Source organism: Thamnophis elegans, chromosome 8 (assembly GCF_009769535.1).
Source record: "Thamnophis elegans isolate rThaEle1 chromosome 8, rThaEle1.pri, whole genome shotgun sequence".
NCBI classification, from domain to species: domain Eukaryota; kingdom Metazoa; phylum Chordata; class Lepidosauria; order Squamata; family Colubridae; genus Thamnophis; species Thamnophis elegans.
Window position 1 is genome coordinate 55,902,520 of NC_045548.1, and position 25,235 is coordinate 55,927,754.

General features: G+C 38.9%; 1 protein-coding gene across 2 annotated transcripts in view; it reads left to right on the top strand.

The window, feature by feature from the left end:
• The window catches only part of VPS13B (vacuolar protein sorting 13 homolog B), a 331,777-nt gene that overhangs the window by 298,893 nt on the left and 7,649 nt on the right, over positions 1–25,235 (top strand). For both annotated transcript variants that reach the window (XM_032222762.1, XM_032222761.1), the window contains exons 54-59: positions 265–464; positions 6,167–6,282; positions 7,508–8,331; positions 12,473–12,649; positions 14,192–14,362; positions 23,781–23,957. In XM_032222762.1, coding sequence (XP_032078653.1) covers positions 265–464; positions 6,167–6,282; positions 7,508–8,331; positions 12,473–12,649; positions 14,192–14,362; positions 23,781–23,957 — 1,665 coding nt within the window. The remainder of the gene's footprint in view (positions 1–264; positions 465–6,166; positions 6,283–7,507; positions 8,332–12,472; positions 12,650–14,191; positions 14,363–23,780; positions 23,958–25,235) is intronic.

Genomic DNA, 25,235 nt, shown 5'->3' on the forward strand with positions numbered 1-25,235 from the left:
GGTAATTAATGAAGAGGCTTGTGCTTGTTTTTTCCTTCTCCACTCTTTGTTTCAGTATACGTATTCATAATGAAACATATTTAAGTCAAACATTAGAATGCACAGGCAAGGAAGTAAAGAGGATAAATGTATGTACTGATAATCTGCCAGATAGAGTACTTTACAGGCTAGAGTTGCATGTGCATATTGAGATATTATAGAATTACACCGTAAATTCAGAAAACGTTCTTCAAAGTACCTGTTTGATATTTCCTTAAATTCTAGATACACCAAAGTTTGCTATTTACTGCAAGCATATTCCAGCTGAAAGTGCAGTACATCATGAGCTTTATCATCAGATTGCCAGCTATCCAGATTGCAAAACCAGGGAATTGGTCCCCAGCATTCTTTTAAAAGTTGTATCATTGGAGGAACAGGCAAATGAATGGAGTGATCCTGTTGATATTAATAACCAAGGAACACAGGTTAGTGGTTTGGTTGGCTTTTAAATTAACTGTATTACAGCATAAAGTATTTTAACAATAAAAGATAACATTTGCATAGAGCAGATTATAAATCCATAATAATAACAAGTACTATCTACAAGTTAAAAATGAGTTAATTACAAATAAAGAAACTGAATGCATTTCCATGTAGCAGGAAGTTCGTTTTTTGCTCAATGTAGAGAGGTGTGCTACTTTTGTGTGACACTCTTCTATTTTACTTTTAAAAAGCAAGAAATATCTACTATGAAAAGGAGAGAGAGTAATGTTTTGATCCTCCCAAGAGATTCTAAATGATTCTTTCTTAAATAATTGTTTTTTCTATTGTGTTTAGTGATTCCTCGATCTTAGCAGAACAATATATGTAAATATTTATTCAGTTTCAAAAATAAAGCAGAATCACTTCGTTATACATTATTGATCTGAGGGCAGTTGTGTTATCATTGTAAGGACAAAAATGCAATATTTTTCTGGCTTTTAAAAACTGATTTTTTTTTTACATTTTATTCTTCATTTCATTTTTCAGTTTCATCCATTAACATGTGCTTTCCATTGTTCAGAAACGTTTTTTGTTTTGGGGATTATCTTGTAACAATTAAAAATGCATGCTTTTTGGTGCCTTTTAACCATATTTAAAATAGAAACAGCAAAAGATTGTGGTATGGTATCATTTTTCTGCCTCAAATCAATGTTCCTATCCAAAGTCTGTCAGAGAGAGATAAAGGCTGGATAAGAGTATCATTTTAACTTTTTAAGAGCAAACATTAGCTCCCACATTGGTGATTACTTTCATTTTAAACATTTAACAGTGGCAGAGCTTGCTTTGCTGAAACCTTGTATTATTTACTTGCACCATGAATATATATGAAGTTTATAGAGCAATAGATTTAAAGAGGAAAGGAATTCTGGTCAAGGGTTTTCCAAAAAAAATGTTACTAGTGAACAGATAAAAGGAATGAGAAAGTATAATAAGGAAAACTTTTAGGGAGGTGAGAGGGATGATAAACACCACGCTACCCAGGGATTATTATCAGCAAATGCTATATTGTTTCCAAGTTTAGCTAAAAAATAAAAATCATAAAGCAAATATTGTTTATTGCTGAAAGAATAGAATAGAATAGAATTCTTTATTGGCTAAGTGTGATTGGACACACAAGGAATTTGTCTTTGATGCATATGCTCTCATTGTACATAAAAAGACAAGATACATTCGTCAAGATTCATAAGGTACAACACTTAATGATAGCCATAGGGTACAAATGAGCAATCAGGAAACAATATCAATATCGTAATGATACAAGCAACAAAGTTACAGTCATGCAGTCATGAGTAGGAGGAGATAGGTTATAGCAGTGTTTCTCAACCTGTGGGTTGGGACCCCTTTGGGGGTCGAACGACCCTTTCACAGGAGTCGCCGAAGACCATCGGAAAACACATATTTTCCAAAAAATACGGAAAACATAAAATAATTTTATTCTTGGGGGTCACCACAACATGAGGAACTGTATTAAAGGGTCGCAGCATAGGGAAGGTTGAGACCCACTGGGTTATAGGAACAAAGAGAAGACTAGTAGTAATAGTAATGCAGCCTTAGTGAATAGTTTGACAGTGTTGAGGAAATTATTTGTTTAGCAGAATGATGGTGTTCGGTAAAAAACTGTTCTTGTGTCGAGTTGTCTTGGTGTGCAATGCTTTATAGTGTCATTTTGAAGGTAGGAGTTGAAACAATTTATGTCCAGGATGTGAAAGGTCTGTAAATATTTTCATGGCTCTCTTTTTGACTCATGCAGTTTACAGGTCAGTGTATAAGAACATTTGGATCTTAGAATTGCTACCAAAAGAACAAATATTGTCTGTTCCCTTGGTCTTCTCTGGCTTTGCCTGGAATTGTGGTGTGGGATTGGATGGGAAATGGATTTTCTCAATGGCAACCTGTAGTCAGGGAGATGATGCCACTTTCAGTCTATGTCTGGGTTTCCCCAATGAAAGTTCACATTTTTTAATGATGTAGATGCTTTTATCCTGAGAATATCGGCTCCCATTGCTTTTTCTGCTGGTTTCATTTTCTTGGTTAAGTATTAAAGTTCAAAGAGTTTTTGGTTACATTAGTTAAAAACTTATTCGCCAAATGGAACTCTATCTTGAAATCAGCATATCGAAAAAATGTGCTATCAAGTATATAATCATTTCTAAGAAACGCAGAACTTACAATTCCTCTGCATTAGAATTGGTTCGTTCTGGTTGTAATTTTGGCACAAAAATGAAAGCAACTCCGATATCATAGGATCACAAGCTGTTTGCTCTTTCAGTTGAGCCATTAATTTAAGTGCTCTTTCTTCTTGTAAGAAAACTCAGTAAGATACTAACTGAAATTCCCATCTGCCATTTGCTATCAAAGCCAACTTTGGCTCAGATTCCAAAGCGTTCAGGAACAGGCAGGAGTTGCAAGGGCAAAAAAAAAAAAAAAAAAAGCCCCCAAAACTTTTCACAATGCAAGTTTAAAAGCATACTTAATGAACACAAATGTCTGTAAATCTAAGAAACTAAATAGTATGGCTTCCTCTGCTATGTTTATTTGACCTGAGGAATTAATTGCCATCAGGAAATCTTCAAAGAAATAATTCAGCAAGATGTTATTTCATGTTTCAGAAGAGTGCTGTGTCCACTAATAACATTGGTAAGCCAAGATAAGTGTAACCTAGAAACAAAAATAGTAATTTATCAAGCTTTTAATAACATGGCTACATTTGAGAAAAGCTTCCCTTTCCCCTGGTTAGGTTAGCATATTTCACGGTTTTTACCTGCCTCAGAAGCAATGAGGTTTTGTCACTGGTGCAGAGGTGGTATTCAGCCAGTTCTGACAGGTTCTAGAGAACCGGTACCAGAAATTTTGAGTAGTTCAGAGAACCAGCAAATAGGCTGGCCCTGCCCTCGCTGCCTCTCAGCTGATCTTCTTTTGTTGCACTAAACAGGAGAATGGAGCTGGAAAGCAGGTTAGTGGGGTGGGGAGGGAATGGGGATTTTGCAATATCTTTCCCACAGGAGTGGGGAAGGAATGGGGATTTTGCATTATCTTTCCCCTGCCCTGGCCACAAAGCCATGCCCACAAAAACACACCCATAGACACAGTAGTAAAAAAAATTGAATCTCACAACTACGCTGGTGGAAATATAGATATCTGCGTAGACCAGAGGTTTGGTGATATAATTAAATAAGCAGCACAGACCTTGCTCTTGACAAATTAATATCAGCACTTTTCAGTTTATATATGTAATGATATGTTTATTTTCATAAATCTATGAATTTAAAAATTAATAATATAATTTTCAAAAAGCAAAGGATAATGTTTTTATTGAGTTGGGTAAATTCTTTTGCATCCATACTGAAATTATTTGAACTGGAAAACTTCTGGAACCAGAGAAAGAAAGAAATGCATCACATTATAGTATCAGATCATTAGGTGGCACAGTGCTTCAATTCTTACAAGTGGCTATAGAACCATATCTTTCAATATGGCTGAGTATACTTTCATGCAAATGTTTAGCTAAATTCCCTGCCTTTGCTAGAAGTTAAAAGCCAGTGTAGATGGAGGGAAGATGGACCCTATGAATTAACTCTGTTATTCATATTTTCTTAGAAACAATCATTATCTCTTCTATGTCAGAAAATGCTTTTTTTTTTAACTAAAGTGGTAACATAGGATTCTCCCATTTGATATCTCTTTTGGTTTTATTTTTTGTCTTCCTTCTTTAGACATTTTTAGAATGTATTCTAAACTTGAACATCTGATAACTTGAAGCAATTTTCATTTTGTGGGATTGGAGAAGATGGCCTGCTGTAGGATGGAATCAAATGTAGTGATGTGTCAGAGGCCAGAGTTGTAAGGAACTGCATAGCTGAGCAATGAGGGGCAGATACTCCCAATAAGTAGAGCTAGAAGAATCTTTCAACCAGGGATGTCTCTCGGGATGCTTCCAACTCAGAGAAGTTATGCCCTCCTGCAGGAGATTATATGCCATGTCAGCAAGCATTTTGAGGAAAGAAGCCTTTTAAGAAAGATTAACACTTATTAATATTAAGTATTAATTAATTGGCCTAGTGGAACAACCAGTTTGTCCTACTGGTTAAGGTGCTGCCTAGAAACTAGGAGACTGTGAGTTCTAGTCTCACCTTAGGCATGAAAGCCACCTGGGTGACTTTAGGCCAGTTATTTTCTCTCAGCCCAACGTGTGTTCAGTGTTGTTGTTGATGTTGTGGGGAAAATAGGAGGAGGAAGGTATTTTGCCACCTTGCTTTACTTATAAAGTAATAAAGACAGGATAAAAAAAATCAAACAAAAAAGTAATGTTCAAGTGAACTCTTTCTCTTTATGGTGTAAGATACATAACTTTTAACATAGTTAGTCCTTGACTTACACCGGTTGCTTAGCAATCACATAAAAATGACGATGGACTCCCTAAAAGGTAGTTATGACTTGGATTCAAAGTTTTCACGGCCGGTTGAACCTTGTAGGTACATGATCACATTTTGGGTGCTTGGCAATAGGTATGCATTTATAGCTCTTTGCAGCCTCCTGTGGTCACATGATGACAATTTATGACTTTTTAAAACTATAATTGGTGTTCTGGCAAAAACTGCCTAACGCAAAAAATGGGTTCACTGCAGGGGTGGGTTCTAGCCAGCGTTACTGTCGGTTTGCTCATGGGTGCTCTTCACGTGCTCGTGCTGCATGCGCAGTTCAATAGAAATTGTTTTGTGTATGCGCAGAACTCAAAAACAAGATAGCAGCAGTGATCAGGGAACCGATTCGGAGGTGTGGCCAGCCTGGACCGCTGCTGGTTCTGCGACACAGGCCAGCGTGCCACTACCAGTTCGGTTGAACCGGGCCGAACCGGTAGGAACCCACCATTGGTTCACTGAACAACTGTAGCATTTGCTTTACAACTGCTGTATTCACTTAATAACCACCATTAAAATGTCATAAAATCAGGCACATTTATATTCACAATTGGCATGACTTATGACCTTCATTCTTGGTACTATCATAAGATGAGGACTACCTTTTTCTGTCTCAGCCAGAACATTCCTGAGGGAATAAATGTTCTTGTAGTGTGGTATTTTGTGGGCAAGGGAAACAAAACTGTGTCAATGAATATGATGAATGAAGATACATCTGAACGAAGCACCATTATTGCCTGCATGCAAGCAAGGAGTTGTGCTCATCAGGGATAATTGGTAATATTTTTGTAATGGGGGATAGAGATATAAACTCCCCTTATTTGTGGAAAAAACATGCACACCGTATGCTTTCATACTTTGAAGAAAGCCTTGGAAGTATCTGCTGTGCATAATTTTGGAATAATGTATCTAAGTAAGTAAGACAAATTCAACAATAAATTGGGGGGGGGGATGTAAAACAAAGTCTCCATGTTCTGGACTTTATTTTCGTTGAATTTTGGAGAATCCACTTTTTGAATTATTTCCAATTTTTGTCTAGCATCGTAAGTCTCTTATTATTTAATTTAATGCTGAATATTACGAAAAGTTGCCATTTTCAAACACTTGTTTCCATTATAGTTGTATAGATGTCACTCTGGAGTAAATAATTCCAAACATCGTCGATTTTAATAAATCAAGGCAACACTACTTTTATTATATTTCTAAGTACTATTTATTTTTTGCAGAATATATTTTTAACTGGGTTTGGCTACCTTTATGTGGACATTGCTCATCAGTGCGGGACAGTAATAATCACTTTAGCACCTGAAGGAAAGCCAGGACACCAAGACAGTTTGATCAGGTATGTTAAAACTGTTCAGAAAGAAAATTGTTCTGGGTAGCTGTTTAGCCCTCTAGGTGTGAAGTGACTTACTAAAACTAGCACAACTATTTGTTTTGTCTGGTGTGACACAGCATATGTGTGGCGTATGTTTAGACCACATGTTAACATTTTGTATATCATTGTAAGGCATGACAATTTAACATCTGAGGTCATGTCACCAAAGGATAAACATGAAGTGCCTGTTATAATAAACAAAACTCAGGGAAGACTCACACATTTCAAGTTTATTGGCCAGATCAGCAAACCTTTTTTGCACATAACTCCCATTGAGATCTGTGGGAGTTCTCATTCACAAGGCAGGACAGAAGAATAATCCAATACAGACTTTATAGTTGATCATCTTTATTACACTGCCTTGGTGCCCCCAAACTCCAAAATCTCTGTTGTGAGGTTTATAATATCACCTATTTATATCTGCCAACATGATGGCTCTATTATTTGGCATCAAGAGAGCACAGAAATTTTATTGCAGGCTTAGTTTGGGTAGTTTTAAAGGATCCTATAATTAGGAATCACCATGAAGTATCACTATTTACTGGTTCACTTGCAGTTAAGCTTGGCAAAGGATTAGTTAAGACTATGAATCAAGCCAGCCTATCATCAGTTTAAAATAGCCATGGTGATTTAACGGGAAAATGCTGCTTTGATAATGTGACATTAATGATCCATAACAGAAACTATCCATATTTATTTATGATTTATTAATTGAATTTATATTGTTTCCCATTTCGTGGAAAGTGACTCTGGATGGTGTAGAACAATTCAATAAAACAGAAGATATATAAAACAACCATAAAGGTGTTATGTAATAATTATTTTAAAAACAATAAAGACAAAGCTAAAACAAAAAGAAAATACCTAGTAGATTGAGTTTGTCAAACAGTCCAAGATATAACAAGATGTGGGGATATTTTTGACTGATTGATTTACTTGCCACTACTTTACAAATACAGCTGAAAATTACTGTGCATAAAATGTTGCAAGGAAGTTTAAATATAACATTACATTAAGAATTGGAATATTCATTTATATTAAATGGGTAGGAGAAGGTATAGCTTGACACATAATTATATCTGTTTGCATGAGTTGACCAGATCATGTTCACTTCATAACAATTGGATATACATTTTATTTTTTACTTGAAACTGGAGGAATCTTTACAATGCTATTTTCTCTTATACAGAAGCCAGGAGCAAAGCCTTGCCTTTAAGTTGTTTATTAACCAGCTGAGCCTCACCGTATATGATGACGTCACGAACCCTAAAGTATCATCAGAACTTCTGAGATTCACAATAGACTACATTTATCTTAACATGGTTCCAGTTGCTAGCTACCTTAGACCTCTCTTTCACAAATTTCAAGAAGAGACCAAAAGTGACCTTCAGCAGTTTTATACTCTCCAGATCTACTGTGGAGACTTTCAGCTGGACAATCAGCTTTACAACAAGTCCAATTTTCATTTTCCAGTGGTGTTGTGCCAGGGAGAAAAAAATGAAAACATTCAGTGGGCTAAAGCCCATAACCTTACACTTCCCAGTAAAGACCTGGAAGAATGTAACCAGAATGCATTTGTAAAACTTTGCGTCACTTTGTCAAAAGAGCAGAGTTTATTATTTCATGCGAATGACCTCAATTTTGAACTGAAACCAGCCAGGTTGTATGTGGAAGACACGTTTGTGTATTACATTAAAACTTTATTTGAGACCTATCTTCCAGACGGCAAAAGCGCCTGTCATTCCGTGAAAGCATTAACTGTTAGCCAGGCGCTGCCAGAACAAGTGAGGCAGCACACGGACGCTTTAGTCTACCCAGTGAAGTTAAGGAAGCTGGCCATCCAGCCAGTAAATGTCTTGGTGAGCATCCATGCTTCACTGAAGATATATATTGCTTCAGATCACACTCCTCTCTCCTTTTCTGTGTTTGAACGAGGACCCCTTTTTACAACTGCCAGGCAGCTTATTCATGCCCTGGCCATGCATTATGCTGCAGGAGCATTATTTCGAGCAGGTACAGTATGTTGTCTTTTTAATAGTTGTACACATTTTTTTTAGATTAGGTTTACAATGTATGGCTGCATTTCTGAAAGACCCCAGTAGACATTATGCTTTGCCCTGCACAGACGATCAAAAACCATGTGGGTTGTCTTTGAGCGATGCCTGTTTCTTTCTTTGAAAGAGAGAAAGAATCAGTCTGGCAGAACCTTTTCCGACTAACAAGTTTTATTCAAAGGCATAAGCTTTCATGAGCTGCAGCTTATTTCATCAAATGCGAGATAAGCTAAGAGATGACCATAGCTTCATCATTATGAGGTTCCCGAGAGTGTAGTTATGGCTACAAAGTACTTAGAATTAACTTCCATTCTTACTCATGGAAATGTTATTTTGAATATTAGGTGGGCTAGATTGAAAACATCCTGGAATAAGGGGGAGGCAATCAAACTGTTTCTGCATTCTTGCTAAGAAAAAATGGATTATCTATTCAGATAGCAGACGTTGGGAAACTTTACTTTTTATTGTAGGCAGCATAGCTATTGCTCTGCAGCTGCAAAGTAACAATGCTGTCTCAAAGAATATTGTCTTTAAAACCTCATCTGAAAATGAGAAGAAAATTTAGTAATATTAAACAGCAAAAATGATTTGGACTTTTATGGGATATAGTCACAAACCTTGAGACAAATAGAGGGATGATTCTACATTCTGATTGTCTCTTTGCTGGGCTAGCCAGCCACTCAACTCTAAATTCCAAACCATTTCTTAACACGATCTCACAAAAGGAGTTTCTTTCGAATTTATCCAATTCATTTCTCTAAATTTGAAGCACATTAGGCCATTGAAAGCTTGTGTTCTTGCTCAGTTTCTCTTTGGCTGCCGTTTATGATTAGCAATCTGTCTTTCTTCACAGAATCCTCACACTAGACTGGCATGCAGATGTTTATTGTCCTTTGATCTGAGGAGTGTGTTTGTTTTGCTGATTCTTTGCCATCCAAGATCAATACTGAACAAACAATCTTTTAGATGAATGGATAGCTTGTCTTTTGCTTCCATACCTGCACATTCACAAAATGACTCAATCCCTGCAGCACATTTTTATATACAAGTAATATACAATGCATTGAAACAATTATTTTTCTCCATTCCAATTGTTATGGCTTAGATCATTCTAATGGGTGCTCCTGTCAACCACTATGTGAATGGGTTTCAGTGGAAGAGCTAATTTCATATTCAAAGGCCCTGTAAATGCTGCAGGACACATACAGATTGGTCTGAGGAGTCCTTTGGTGTTCTATGAGCTTGGTTGTTTTCTTGCAGACATTTCATTACCCAAACTAGGATTTCTAGTTTGGGTAATAACATGTCTGCAAGAAAACAACCAAGCATAGAGAGCAACAGATACTCTCCTGTATTGGTGCCAGGTTGATCTGTTTTTAAGAACAGATGAACTCATACATTTTTCTCTTTGAATTGGTAAGACAAACAAACCATAGAAATGACCCATTGTTCACACCTGTCTTGCAGGCATAGACTCCCAGAATTATTTCTAGTTCAGAAGGAATTCAGGAGTGGGGAAAGTCAACTGTCTGAGGTCTTGAAATGCCAGTCAGAATGGATAGTGCTTGAACTGAAGAAAAGAAAAACAAATAATCTATGGATATATTTTTCTTCCTTTCAATTGTGTCCAATTCTTACACTGCCTGGACATGTCCCTGCAGGTTTTTGTTTTGTTTTGTTTTGTTTTGTTTTTGGCAAAAGAGCTGTTAATTCATTCAGCTCTGCCATCCCTTGGGAAATCTTCCCTTGGGACAACTCAGTAGTGAACTTACAGTATAAGCTATCTCAAGTACATAAGCATTTAAAAACATTGAAAATGTTATATTCACTCCCGGCATAGGTGTCTATACTACTGTTCCATAAAAGCCTCGGATTCAAGGCAGGTATTCTCTGACTTAATGAGCCAGCATGCAAATATGATTAATGGAATGATTTGAAAGGTGGACCCTGGATTAGGTGGTTTGGTATCCATGCAAATTTGAGTATGACAGACATCCAATGTATTTTCTGAAAATAATATCCTGGTGGCATATAGCCTTTTGGAATAACAATTGATCGCCCAATTGCTTATTTGGAATTCTGAGGTTATTTGCAATAAGATAAGGTTAGGAGTATTGTTTAAATAAGTGTTTACTTTGCTGGCGTGAGACACTGTGAGGTTGTTTGTTTCTTGTTGGATATGGGCAAATAATTGAAGTGGAAAATGCAGGACCACCTTAAGGTGGTCAAACAAGTTATCTTTTTTCTTTGTGTAATGTTTTGTATGGCTGTGAAATTTGGACTATAAGAAAAGCTGAGCACCAAAGAATTGAGACCTTTGAACTATGATGCTGGAGAAGACTCCTGCATGTCCCTTGGACTGCAAGGCGATCAAATTGGTCAGTCCTAGAGGAGATCAACCCTGACTGCTCTTTAGAAGGACAGATCCTGAAGATGAAACTCAAGTACTTTGGCCACTTAATGAGAAGGAAGGACTCACTGGAGAAGAGCCTAATGCTTGGAAAGATTGAGGGCAAAAGAAGAAGGGGACGACAGAGAATGAGGTGGCTGGCTGGAGTCACCAAAGCAGTAGGAGTGAGTTTCAATGGACTCCAGAAGATAGTAGAGGATAGGAAAGCCTGGTAGAACATTGTCCATGGGGTCGCGATGGGTTGGACACAACTTCACAACTAACAACAACAACACTTTTGTGGATAGGTTTATTCAATTATTGAGGCTCACTGAAAAATTTCAGGAAGAAGCACACTTGATGTATCAGGAACTGGAAAAGGAGAGGAAATGCAAAACAATTACTTTCATACCACTTACTGCAGAATCAAAGGAACAGCTTTTGTCAGAGTGGACTGTTAACTATTGTAGCTTATGTGATCATTATTATTTTTAAGTTATATTAAAAATAACAGAATGAAAAATCATAATGTCGAAACACTTTTTTTTTCTTATTGGCGTGAAAGTCAACTGGTATATCAAATTACTAGACTTTTCTATAACCTTGTAAGTTGATCAGTATGATAAAGCCTGGTCTCTCACTCTGGAATGTTTTTCCCTCGTAAGTTGCAGAAGTACTGCATTAATTGAAAGAACTGGCACGAGAAATTGTCCATCCATTGTGGCTGCTCAGCTGATCATAACAAGCCTGGACAGCTAGCCATGCCTTCAGGCAGGTGCAAACTTAGGCTCTTCTAGTTTGACAGGAGTCTCTCTGCAATGCCCTGGCCACAGAAAGTCTCCTAGGCTTGGTGGCCTTCTGGTCCTCCTGCCTTCAGAGCTAGCATTGCTGGAACGTGCTCAGAGTCAGGCTCCCTGCCAGCAACTGTAACTTTGTGTAAGAAACTAAATCTTGGAAATTCCTCCACCCTCGAGCTCTTGTGGGGAACTTATAAGGATCCTCCCTCTGAGTAATTTAATCAGCATGCAAATGCCATTTCTGTTTACACAGTGATGTTGAGCAAGAAGTCATTTATCTGGCCATAACTAGACTCCACAGGAAAGTGATCAGCACAGAGCTGTTGGGTGGATTAAAATAATTCCCTGTGCTTGTCAAAAACCTGCATTCCCTTTCCCAACACCCCATCAAGCAGCTGACCTTCACGCTCCCCCCAAGGCGGGACAGTGTATCACTGTAAACTAGCTGTCACGACTCTTCTGCTGCGTGGACGTGAAATAACAAAGTCGCTTTGGGAGATGTAAAGCCTCCAAAGCAAAATAAGCCCTTGGTCCTATTACTCCCGGTCCTCTTAACTGCAGTACCCATCTCTCCACACGTAGCTTTAGCAGAAATACGGGAGGCTTATGGAAGGAAGTCATTTGAAAGTTATTTGTGTTTTTGCCAAAGAGAGTTCTTTGATTTAGAAAGCATGAAAGATTGCCATGACTGAATCTGTAGTGGATGAGCTATTTCCCGTGTTTTTCTCAAAGGAAGTTTATGATGTGATAAATTTTCAGTGTTAAAAAAAAAGAGGGGGGGGAGGCAAGGGGACAAGATTTAGGGGTTTTATTCCCCCTTCTTCCTGTTCTTTTTACTTAAACGCAGCTTCTGTGAAGTTTGTGTGAGCCTCGGCACTTTATTCTTTTTTTAACCATGTGTCATTCTTTTGCAGGATGGGTTGTTGGATCTCTGGAAATTCTCGGCAGCCCAGCCAGTTTGGTGAGAAGTGTTGGGAATGGGATTGCAGACTTCTTCAGGCTTCCTTATGAAGGTCTCACCCGTGGCCCAGGCGCCTTTGTTAGTGGGGTTTCCAGAGGGACCACATCATTTGTAAAGCACATATCCAAAGGTATCTATCTTTTCCTTCTAATTCCATGTATTCTCATTAGCAGAGGGTCATCAAGGCATCAAACTTTTAGATGAACTTGCTACTCACCCTCAGCTTCCTTTAAGCTCCTTGAGTCTCAATGAAAGGCATAGGTTGCTCTGTGTGTGTGTGTGTGTGTGTGTGTGTGTGTGAGGGGGGGAGAACTTTTTCTATTCTGCTATTGTTTCTACTAGTGACTTAAGCTTTCCCACATGACCATTTTGTAATGCAGTAACTGAGCAGAAATGTTCAAGAAGTTCTGCAGTGCTTCAGAAATCTTACACCACATTGCCTCATCATATGTAGTTGAAAAGATAATAATAGACACCGTTATTAAATATTGCTGAGCACATTTGTAAAAGCAAGCACACATCTGGCTTCCCCTGGATTTGTGTACAGGCATAGCGCCATCTTGTGGCTTCCTTAGGCCAGCTGGAAAACAGAAAAAGACTCAAAGATGGGAAAACGGCTAGTTTGCCAGCAGTTCAAAGCGCCATCAGATTATCTCCATGTAGTACTATTGTTTGCTGAAGTTTTGCTAGCTGGTTGCTTCTTGGTTTAGGATACAGTTTAAGCAACCTTTTCATAGCTTGACAAAATCATGCTTATTCCTGCTATGGCCTGGATGTGGAAAAAAAATTGAAAATAAAAATTCCCTCTTTTGAAAACCTGGGGGGGGGGGGCAGCTAAGAACTTTACTTAGTTCCCTGGAGTCCAGTGGTGGGATTCAAATAATTTAACAACCGGTTCTCTGCCCTAATGATTTCTCCCAACAACCAGCTCACCAAATTGCTCAGAAAGTTAACAACCGGTTATCCCAAAGTGGTGCGAACTGGCTGAATCCCACCACTGCTGGAGTCCATTATAGATTGCCACATTGCCAATCCCAGTTTAACTTTTATTGTATCATAGTTAACAGCAGAGTTCATAATAAAAGCTACTGAATGGATTAAGAATTGGGGACATTTCTTATTAGTAATGTTTATTAATACCGTAGTATCATTTATTATTAGTGTGACATACCACTTTTATGCGTTATGGATCTTGATTGCAGTAGTTTCCATTATTTTTAAACAAAATACAGGTACTCCTTGACTCGTGACCATAGTTGGCCCAAAATTTCTGATGCTAAGTGAGACGTTTGATAAATGAATTTTGGCCCATTTTACAACCTATCTTGCCCAGTTGTTAAGTGAACACTGAAGCTGTTAAGTTAATAATATGGTTATTAAGTGAATTTGGCTTCCCCATTGCCTTTGCTTGTCAGAAGGTCTCAAAAGCTGACCCTGGGACACCGCAACCGTCATAAATATGAGTTGGTTGCCAAGCATTCGAATTTTGAACAAATGACTATAGGGATGCCACAATGGTCATAAGTGTGAAAAACTCTTAAATCACTTTTTCCACTGCCCTTCTAACTTTGAATGGACACTAAATGAACTGTTGTAAGTCAAGGACTACCTGTAATAACATCTCTTGCCCTTTCCAAATTAACTGGGCATTTACTCATCGGTTTGCCTTCAGGTACACTAACATCCATTACCAACCTAGCAACAAGCCTGGCACGAAATATGGATAGGCTTTCCCTGGATGAGGAGCATTACAATCGGCAAGAAGAATGGAGAAGGCAGCTGCCAGAAAATCTGGGAGAAGGACTAAGACAAGGACTTTCCCGGTTGGGCATCAGCCTTTTGGGTAAGACCCCCTTCTTTGGTCTTCATTGTGTTCAGCATTTGGGAAAACGGGATCTGGAAATATCTGCAGGGTGTAGGATATGTTTTTTTGGTCTTTTCCTTTTGTCAACTTGAGCAAAACTTTTTTGAGTGTAGTTTCCAATTTCAGATTCTTCCTTAAGTGAGGGCAAAAAAAGTAGGGCGTGAGAGGATCACTGGCAGAAGCAAGATCTGTGTGCCCCATAGTGCAGACAGTGCTGTCTCGGCTTGGCAGAATACAGTTCCACCACTATTCTCAATTCCTCTAGTTTTTCCATTTCACCAAGAGTGAGTTATATGTTCCCACCTCGGCGGGGATAAGAAAATTCATTTGAAATGAGCGCTTGTGTCAGAGGTAGCCACTGCCAAGTGGAAGGAACCGAGGCTGGGCAAGCAAAGCACAGTTAGAAAGTAAGGCTGTTGCCTTGGACAGCAGTAAGTTATGTTCTCAACTGTGATGGGATCCTCCCGGGGGGACCCAGAGTGTGCTTTGGGATGGGAGGAAGCACATACATTATTTTCCTGCATTATTTGATTTCCTTTCCCTAGCCAGGCCCTGGATAGGCTGATTATTCCTGGCAAGAAATTCTCCCTGAATCATATCGCACTTGCAGGAATGACTGCCCCCCCCGCTCCCCCCCCTTTCTCATCATCCTAATCTAATCTGAGAAAAAAGAGGGCTCAGAAAAAGCTCTGGTTTCTTGTAATTATGAGTTTCTATAACCTTGGAGGGGAGCAGAGACAGGATGTTTTAGCCATCTGGTAAGACCGATGCTAAAGGAAGGCTCCGTTTCACAGGGCTGTATATGTAAGCAGCAACAGCATGTGAATTATACGCACTTGGGGAACAGATTATTTAAGGGGGAATCACAGAGTAATCTAATTCAGAAGGAAAGCAGGTTCACAACAATGACTGCTGGAGGCCAAGACTCCAAATTTTGGAGAGTTTATATAGAAATGGATTTTGTTCAGCCTCTGGCTTTAACTTGTTACTCCCCCATGTTGCTCCCGGTATGGACTGAGTAGATCATACTAGAGCTTCTTGCTTAGTTAACCAGCAAAACAGCTTGTCCTGGGCAAGGAATGCTCTGTTCAGTATCACTACAACAAAGCAAGTTTATTAACACAATTCACTGACGGTGAACGGAGATGAATGCCCATTTAAAAATCAACATCAAAAAGCCACCAGAAACTACCTGCCCCAAACTAAAGGCTATAGAAGAATAATACTTAAACCTGCATTATATTGTTTTAATTGCGTGTGTTATGTAGTAGGCTGGTGGACAGGATCTTTTGGATCTTTTAATTATGCGAAAGAAGACTTTGCAACAGATGAGCACATGCCCAAAGCACCTGTATCTGAATCATTAAAAGGAGCTGGTGGGGGTGGGGATGGGATGTAGGGGACATATACAGCAGCTGTGGGAACCATTCCTGGCTGTCTTGCCCTGTGCATTCATGCAAAGCAACTTACTTTCCCTTAATATCTTGTAAATAGTACAAAGACACAAGAGTTCCCTATTTTTTTCTCTTTCACTGAAAAGTAAGTGTTCCCATTGCTTCACAGTGCTTCAGTTTGCTTGATTATAAAATATCTGGGGGCACCAAGTTGGGGAAGGTTAACTTAGATGCTTGTTTTTGTTTGAAAACCACTAGTTCAAATATCACATAAACATGGATGAAAAATATTTCTTTAGAAGAGGATGACACATTTGTCCCGACTTAATTAACCACTATATAGACATTTCTAAAAGGAAAGTAGGATTTAGAATTGTGAAAGAAAAATGTACACAGACTTTTTTTTTAACTAGCCAAAAAAATCACAAGTATGTATTGCTTGTCAAATGCTTTCATGGGATTATGAGACCACACTATCACCCTGTGAGATCAAAGTGACTAGAAATAAGCAAACATAAAGTTCAGAAGAATCTTGTTTGAAGATTTTTTCTCTTTCTTAAAAAATCCTTCCCTTTTAATATATTAATATAATAATATAATATAATATAATTATAATATTATAATATAATATAATATAATATAATATAATATAATATAATATAATATAATATAATATAATATAATATAATATAATATAATAAACTGTATTGTATTGATTAGATTATAATAATTTACTAAATTTATTTAGCTGTCCATATCACCCGAAGTGACTCAGGGCAGCATTCAACAATTAAACAAAATAAATAATATAAAAACAATCATTGTAAAAATAGGCAATCATTATTAAAAGTTAAAATATTTTTTAAAAAGTAAAGTACATAAACCACAAGTAGAAAGAGTAAATATTGCAAGTATATATCATCCGTAATAAGGGAGCTACCTTAAAATGTTGCCAATTCCTTCGGAACCCCAAGCCTAGTGACATAACCAGGTCTGGTGTAACTTCCTGAATATTAACAGGGACATAACCTGACTTCTGGGGTGGAGGGTGGGGGTTGTTTCATAAGATGGACAATTTCATGGCTTCTTCTTTTATCCTGCAGTAGAAGGACATTTTTATGATATTATATATTATGTACATTGCACTAACATTATAAGGAAGGGGCCCATTAGAGGTACTTCACATTTTTTTAAATCTTAAGTTTGACCCACACATGACAATGTCATAATATGATTTGTTTCTTCATATAGAATGATGTGTAAATGGAACACTAAACAATTTTTAAAATACCTTTCTAGCTTATGCTTGTTTTATTTTTATGCTCTCCCCATGTCTCATACTAATTAGCCTTTAAAGGGTGCAAATTAGGAGCCACTAAAATAAGAAGGAAAATAAATCAAGAACTGTTCAAATAAGCGAACATAATTTTACTCAATAGAAAGACCAGCTTACTTGTTCTCAGTTCAGCAAAATAAACTATACTTGAGGTGTAAATGCAATTAGTAGCATAGTCCATAGATAACATTAAATCATGTTGTGGTTTGTTATTTTTCAATAGGTTTTATTTATGAAGAAGATTAATATAACTTACTCAACAAAGCATGCAATTGTTAAAATTCAGGATCATCATATATGAAATAGAGCAATATACCTTACCTGGAAATAATTGTCCATGAAATTTTTAATTTTTCAATTGTTAGAAAAATGATAGAAAATTATGTTATGGCATGACAGAACCCTACAGCAAGCTTGTGCGTATGTTTGTGTATCATTAGATATATAGCAGTGGTGGGATACGACTGATATGCCCCAGTACGGGCTAACCGGTGCCTGCTGGGAGCACCAGGTACCATTCTGGTACGGTGCTCCGGAGGGCCCACGTGACCGACCGCTATTTGAGCTGATCGGGGTATTTGCGCACGGAGCATATGACACCTGCACAACGCTCTGCCAAGCAGCTGGAGCATCGCAGGTTGTGGGTATGCATGCGCGCACTGCACAAGTGCTGTGCGCATGTACATGGTGGTTGCCCGGCCCCATTGCAGCATACCAGTTGCAACGCGGTGCGGAACCCACCACTGATATATAGATGTGTGTGTATAAACATATGCATACACATATGTGTATACAGAGAGAGGGGGGGAGGGAGGGAGAGGGGGGGGGGAGAGAGAGAGAGAGAGAGAGAGAGAGAGAGAGAGAGAGAGAGAGAGAGAGAGAGAGAGAGAGAGAGAGAGAGAGAGAGAGAGAGACTATCTGCCGAGAGAGATATATCTTAAAAGAAAATATCTACAAAGACTATTTCATTACCCTTTGAAATCTTAACAAGCAGAATCCTTGGTAAAAGCATCACGTACAAACTACTGTCCTAGGAATATTTTAAAAAAAACATTTTGTATTTTAGCTATGACAGCCATGGGCAATCACCCCAAAAGAAAATTTGTAGTGCATGATTAATACATACCAGCATGTTCACCATTTATTTATGCCTCTGTACTGCAGGCCATAATTACTGTAGAATTCTGTAGAAAAGCTCTTCAGATCAGTCAATTATTGAGGTTCTTCAATATAGTGAAAGTTGCAGCAGCCACAGCACCTTCTTGGTTCTTTGATTAGCTACAGAGAAGATTGGTTGAATTTATCAAGCTGTGAAGATTTTCTAGAAAGCTCTCATTATTACATGAATAATTGTGACTGGACCAACAGAATCTTCTTGATCTTCCAGGGATTTAGACACTGCGATGGAAATCTGTTGTATTTCACTCAAACGGATCACTTCTTGCTCTTAATTGCTGCCTTTACTCAAGATATAGACGAGTTTACAATTTGGCTTAGGCTGTGTTGCCTGCACTGTTTTGCTTAATCAGAATGAAACACTTGAACTGGCATTGAGAGTCTGTTTACAAATTCTTTGTTGCTGAAATAATCCCCACTACTCTTAGTTTAAGAAAAAATAACTATCCAAATAAATTACAAGCACTTTGTGATATAAGTATCTGAAGATTCTAAATTGTGTTTTAGGAGTAATGAATACACAAGCAGATATTTTCAGGAGCACCATGCTTTATCATCTGTTAGTATTTTAAAGTATAGCATTCAACACAAACCCAGCCTGAGTTCTGAATTCTGTAAACAATGTGTCCATCAATATTTGATATCTCCTTGCAATCTCTGTTTTCACCTGTCTCCTCTGGTGTGTGAGATTTCAAATAATGTATTTTCCATGGCTCTTTCCAGATTTCATTGGTTTTGCCATGTCATAAATGAGTTTGTCCGATAGCCTTGAAAAGTTCTAGTTGCATATTGTAAGGTTTGTTGGAGTTATTTATTAAACCAAGGCAATTTTAGGATCTCTAAAATCTCTTTCTATCTAACATCGTGATAGATGGGAAGAAATAAAACATGTTGAATTTGGTAATACAATATTTTTTTCAACTGTTATTGAAGGAGAGGAACACTTGAAGAGCCTTACTCAAATGGAGTAGGGGAGAAGCATAAGATGCTAGAATATCTGTTTCCCAGGTATCATGTTGCTTTGGCACACCCATTTTATTCAGTGGTGGGATTCAGCGAGTTCGCACCACTTCGGGAGAACTGGTTGTTAACCTTATGAGCAGTTTGGTGAACTGGTTGTTGGAAGAAATCATTAGGGCAGAGAACCAGTTGTTAAATTATTTGAATCCCACCATTGATTTTATCTAAACTCTTTTGTCCAGAAATTGGTAGCAGTTAAAAATTGCTCTATTTTTTTTTCTATTAAGAGCCTTTATTAGGACTTATTTAGTGGCGATACGGGCGGCAAAATGTGCACATTTTTCTGCTCTTATTGTGTCCGCAGAATCTCGCCCAGCCACCCTGTTTAGGGTAACCCGCTTCCTCTTGAAGGGTGAGGATGCGGGGGAACCCTTGCAGGGAAGGGCTGAGGAGTTCGCTCAGTTTCTGTCGGACAAAATCACTCAGATTCGGGCAGACCTGGACTCCACTTGGGCAGTACCAGTGGAGATGCCGAGGGAGAGTCTTGATCAGATTTCCTGGAACGAGTTCGAGCTTGTCACCTCTGAGGAAGTGGACAAGGCCATGGGAGCGATGAGTGCCTCCACCTGTTTACTGGACCCGTGCCCCTCCTGGCTGGTCTTGACCAGCAGGGAGGTAACACGAGGCTGGCTCCAGATGATTACGAACATCTCTTTACAGGAGGGATCTTTCCCGCAACCTTTGAAGGAAGCGGTGGTAAGACCCCTACTCAAGAAGCCTTCTCTGGACCCAGCTATTCTTAAGAATGACCATCCTGTCTCCAACCTTCCTTTTTTGGGGAAGGTTGTCGAGAAGGTGGTGGCCCTTCAACTCCGACGGACCTTGGATGAAGCAGATTATCTAGATTCCTTCCAGTCTGGTTTCAGGCCTGGGTACAGCACCGAAACCGCTTTGGTCGCACTGACCGATGATCTCTGGCGGGCCAGGGATGGGGGACATTCCTCTATCCTGGTGCTCCTTGACCTCTCAGCGGCCTTCGATACCATCGACTATGGTATCCTTCTGCGACGGCTGGAGGAGGTGGGAGTGGGAGGCACCATTTTACCGTGGTTCTCCTCTTACCTCTCCGACAGGTCACAGTCGGTGTTGCTTGGGGGGCAAAGGTCAACCCGTAGGCCCCTTAAATGTGGTGTGCCGCAGGGTTTGGTCCTGTCCCCCCTCCTATTTAACATCTATATGAAGCCGCTGGGTGAGATCATTCGTCAGCACGGGATTAAATACCATCAATATACGGACGATACACAATTGTATCTTTCCACCCCGTGCCAGCTCAGTGTAGCGGTGGACGTGATATGCCGATGCCTGGAAGCTGTCAGGATCTGGATGGGAGTGAACAAACTTGCACTCAATCCTGACAAGACCGAGTGGCTGTGGATGTTGCCCCCGAAAGACAGTCCAGATAATCCATCCTTAATCCTGAGGGGTGAGAATTTACACCCCTCAAAGAGGGCCTACAACTTGGGGGTCCTCCTGGATCCACAGCTGACATTGGAACACCATCTGTCGGCTGTGACCAGGGGGACCTTTGCCCAGGTTCGCCTGGTGCATCAGTTGTGGCCCTATTTGGACCGGGAGGCACTTCAAACGGTCACTCACGCCCTCGTCACCTCAAGGCTAGACTACTGCAATGCGCTCTACATGGGGCTGCCCCTGAAAGCGTTCGGAGACTACAATTAGTCCAGAACGCAGCCGCGCGAGCGATATTGGGTATACCAAGATACACCCACGTTACACCTATTCTCCGCAAGCTGCACTGGCTTCCTATTGGTCTCCGATCGCAATTCAAGGTGCTGGTGATTACCTTTAAAGCCCTACATGGCTTAGGACTAGGATACCTGTGAGACCGCCTACTGCCGCATACCTCCCAATGGCCGGTGAGATCGCACAGGGTGGGCCTCCTTCAGGTGCCGTCAGCCAGGCAGTGTTGGCTGGCGGCTCCCTGGAGGAGGGCCTTCTCTGTGGCTGCTCCGACCCTATGGAATGAACTACCCCCAGGGATCCGGACCTTACCCACTCTCATGGCCTTCCGAAAAGCCGTTAAAACCTGGCTATTCTGGCAGGCCTGGGGCTGTTGACCTCATTACTGAGGTCCAGCCCCGATTAGATTGGGTGCATGGTGATGTTTTTAAATTGTTTTCTTGTATTTTTACTAATTATTTTCTTTGTTTTGTAAGCCGCCCGGCGTCCTCCGGGATTGGGCGGCCTATAAATCCATTAAATAATAATAATAAAAAATAATAATACTCTGAAATACATAGGTACATAGTACATTGTTTAAGTGTGATTTGCCAGAAACCTTGTATTAATTCTAACACTAGGAAAGTTTTAAAATGTCAATAAGCTATAGGTAGTGCTTGATTTATGAAACCTTTTGGGACCAGAATCTTGATCATTGAGCAAAGCAGTCATTAAGTGAAATGTCATGTGATGGTTTCACTCAACAACTGCAATCCTGGCACTCCTGGTTGTGGTCTTTAAGCAATTATTAAGTGGACAGAGTGCCAGATAAAGAATGTGGCATGCCTCAGGGCCATTGGGGTTGTCCTAGGAGGCCTGGTGCATGCCATACATAAGTTGAAGGGTGAGTTGAACATTTCCATCTCATCTCTGGACTCATTGGTGGATTGTAAGATGGATGCAAAGAACAATCTGAAACCACCGGATAGCAATGGCTAGTTTGTGAGTCTTATGGAGGGTAAAGATTCTGTTTATCAATTATTTTTGTTGTCTCCAAAAGCACCTAATGGTTTTATGCAAAAATGTTCAGGTTTTTATTGTTGTTTATGTGCACAAAATGAATAGCAATTGGCCCTAATATAGTTATTGCTGTCCATATGGGCTGAAAAAAATATCTCTTGTCCATATTTGGAGGGCTTACAAAGAGTTCTGGAAGCTTTAGCCAGTCTTTTCTGTACTGAATGATGACCTTCAGCATAAACACTTCAGGTTCCTAATATAACATCTTGTCATCTTGTTCAATCATTCTCCTTTTAGTGAGATCCAAATAAATTATCCATCAAAGTTACAACAGCTAGAGGCATCTCTAGGTACATGGCTTGAATAAACTCAAGATCAAAGGAAGATCCCACCTGACATATCTGTTTACATTTAGGAAGATTTAAACTGCTGTTCTCTGTTGATATGAAAAGCTGGAGGGTCATTAAGGCACTTGTAAAAGTTTCACCTGTACACATTAAAATAAAATATGATTGTATTCACAAAAACAGGAACAAAAGTATCCAGGCCTAATTCTACTAAACTTAGTAATATATTAGAGATTGCATTGGTTTATGAGCATTTTTATAATATAAGGGCATGCTAAAATGATATAGTGGACATGGGAAAAGTTTAAGGGTTTGTGAGATTTACTTTAAGTAGTGGTCTAAAATCTCACTATGTTAGCAGAAATTTGCTCTTATCGAAAATACACGTATATACAGTATATTCTTTTTAAAAATAAATTATTAAGTTTTATCAGAATATAAAATGCAAAAGAAAATAAAAATAAGGGAGGAAAAGGGGAAGAGGAAAAGCATAGGGCAAGAAAAAGGGAAAGAAAAAAAGAAAAACCTTTGCCGACTCTTTTTAGCGCAGTAAAATAAAGTAGTAACATTGCACCCATAACTTTTTACTTTTACATGCTAATGTGTACTAGCCGTTATTATAACAACAAATCTATCTCATCAGCAAAATCAGCAAAAAGTCAAAATCCAGAATCAAAACATATACAATATATATTCAATTTTACCATCCAACAACTTTAAGTTAGAAAAACGGTGGAAGTTTAAAAGACACCTAATGAAGCCAAGTTTTAATGTGTATCTACTAATCCACAATATGGTACCAATGTAAACCAAAAGGTCAACACACATCTACCTTGGTGCTTCTTAGGCTCCAGATCCTATGCCTCACTTAATTTGGTTTTATGTTTTTTATATATTTGTAAAGAAGTAAATGCGAAGTCAGCATGTTGCAAAAGCTTAACGTTTATTTACAATCATGTTTTGAATTCCGTAGAAATCTCAGCAGATATCATAGAAACTGCAGCTCAGGGATTTCTTTGGAAGTATGTTCAACCTACCTAGAAAGAAGACAGAAATACGAGTTGATATATGGGATATTCAGAACCATTAGAATGGTTCCTGGGATTCCTGTTTTTTTCTTTCTGGTAAACTGTTTAGTAATTGGGTACGTCCATCATTGCAATAATTTGGGTGAGGGTCCATAACATGCTCTCAGTAATCCAAATCTGTGAAGCAGCTCAAAATGTTGGGCTCTCTTAAGTGAAACAGAAGATGTGACTAGCAGAAATTTTCTTATCCTGAATTAAAGGGACCCAATATCAGTTCCTTATTGCCGTGTTAGACAAAGGCATAATATGCAAATGAAATGAAGCAAAAGTGTTCACAAATCAACATTTCATCCGACTCTGAGATTACATCATACTGTCATATTTGAAAACTCATTACAGGTGCAATTGCTGGGATTGTAGATCAGCCAATGCAGAACTTCCAGAAAACATCGGAAGCCCAGGCTTCAGCGGGACACAAAGCCAAAGGCGTGATATCTGGTGTGGGAAAAGGAATCATGGGAGTTTTTGCTAAGCCTATTGGAGGAGCAGCTGAGTTAGTCTCCCAGACTGGCTATGGTAGGTTTGAGTGAATGTATGAATTCAGCATGTTGCATGTTCATTGATACTTTTTATGTATTATTTTAGTTATAACATGTAATATTACAGTTCTAAAATCTTATTTAAAATATATATTTCCCTCCTACCATCACATTTTTTTAATGAGATTACATTATTTTCCAATTTCAAATACTTGGCCCATGTTAGCCATATATAAAGGTAAGATAAAGGTTCCCCTTGCACATATGTGCTAGTCGTTCCCAACTCTAGGGGGCTGTGCTCATCTCTGTTTCAAAGCCAAAGAGCCAGCGCTATCCAAAGACATCTCCGTGGCCATGTGGCCAGCATAACTAAATGGCAAAAGCAAAGAGAACGCTGTTACCTTCCCACCAAAGGTGGTTCCTATTTTTCTACTTGCATTTTTACAAGTTTTCGAACTGCTAGGTTGGCTGAAGCTGGGACAAGTAACAGAAACTCACTCCGTTATGCGGCGCTAGGGATTCAAACTGCCGACCTTTCTGATTGACAAGCTCAACGTCTTAGCCACTGAACCACCGCATCCGTGTGTGTGTGTGTGTGTATTTATTTTGCATTGCAAAACTAGCAAATTCAGTAGAATTTATTTCAGATAAAACCTTCTTAAAATATAAACAGCCAATTTAAGCTATAAATTCCTAATAAATCATGTGTTACCTAGGTCAGTGAGGAAATTCTACAAAGCTCAGATGATCCCACACAGTTTGCTATTGACTAATGGAAGCTAAGTGCCTATTTACAATAAGATCACCCTCTTGTCTTGATAACCATAATACAAATCAGTTGCCAGCTGTTATTTCTACTTCCCAACTTACTGCTGGAAAAAAAAAAAAGATGTGTTCTGAATTTTCTCACCAGGTCATATGTCACCACTGTATAAAGTATGCTCACTTTCTCTGAGCCAGGCCCAGATGTGTCAATATTCCACTAATGGTATATTAGATTGTATCCAAGAATTGCAAACATTGTAGATATCATTGCTATAATGTGATTACTCATATAGCATCTTTCTTTAACTGGCTCAGTATTTTCCTCCTTGAGATGAGTCACTAACTGCTTACACTGGCCAGCTTTTTTTTAAAATTTCCATTAACTAAACGTTGAAGCATTATTTTGCAAAAGAATGAAGAGTGTAACCACTCTGTTCTGCTTCATACTTTTCAAAATACCTTGGAGCTAAAGATCCTATTTGAACAAATGATAAAATTAGAGGCCTAAGTTTCAAGCAGACCCTTTGAAAAAATGGGGCGTGATCCAAAG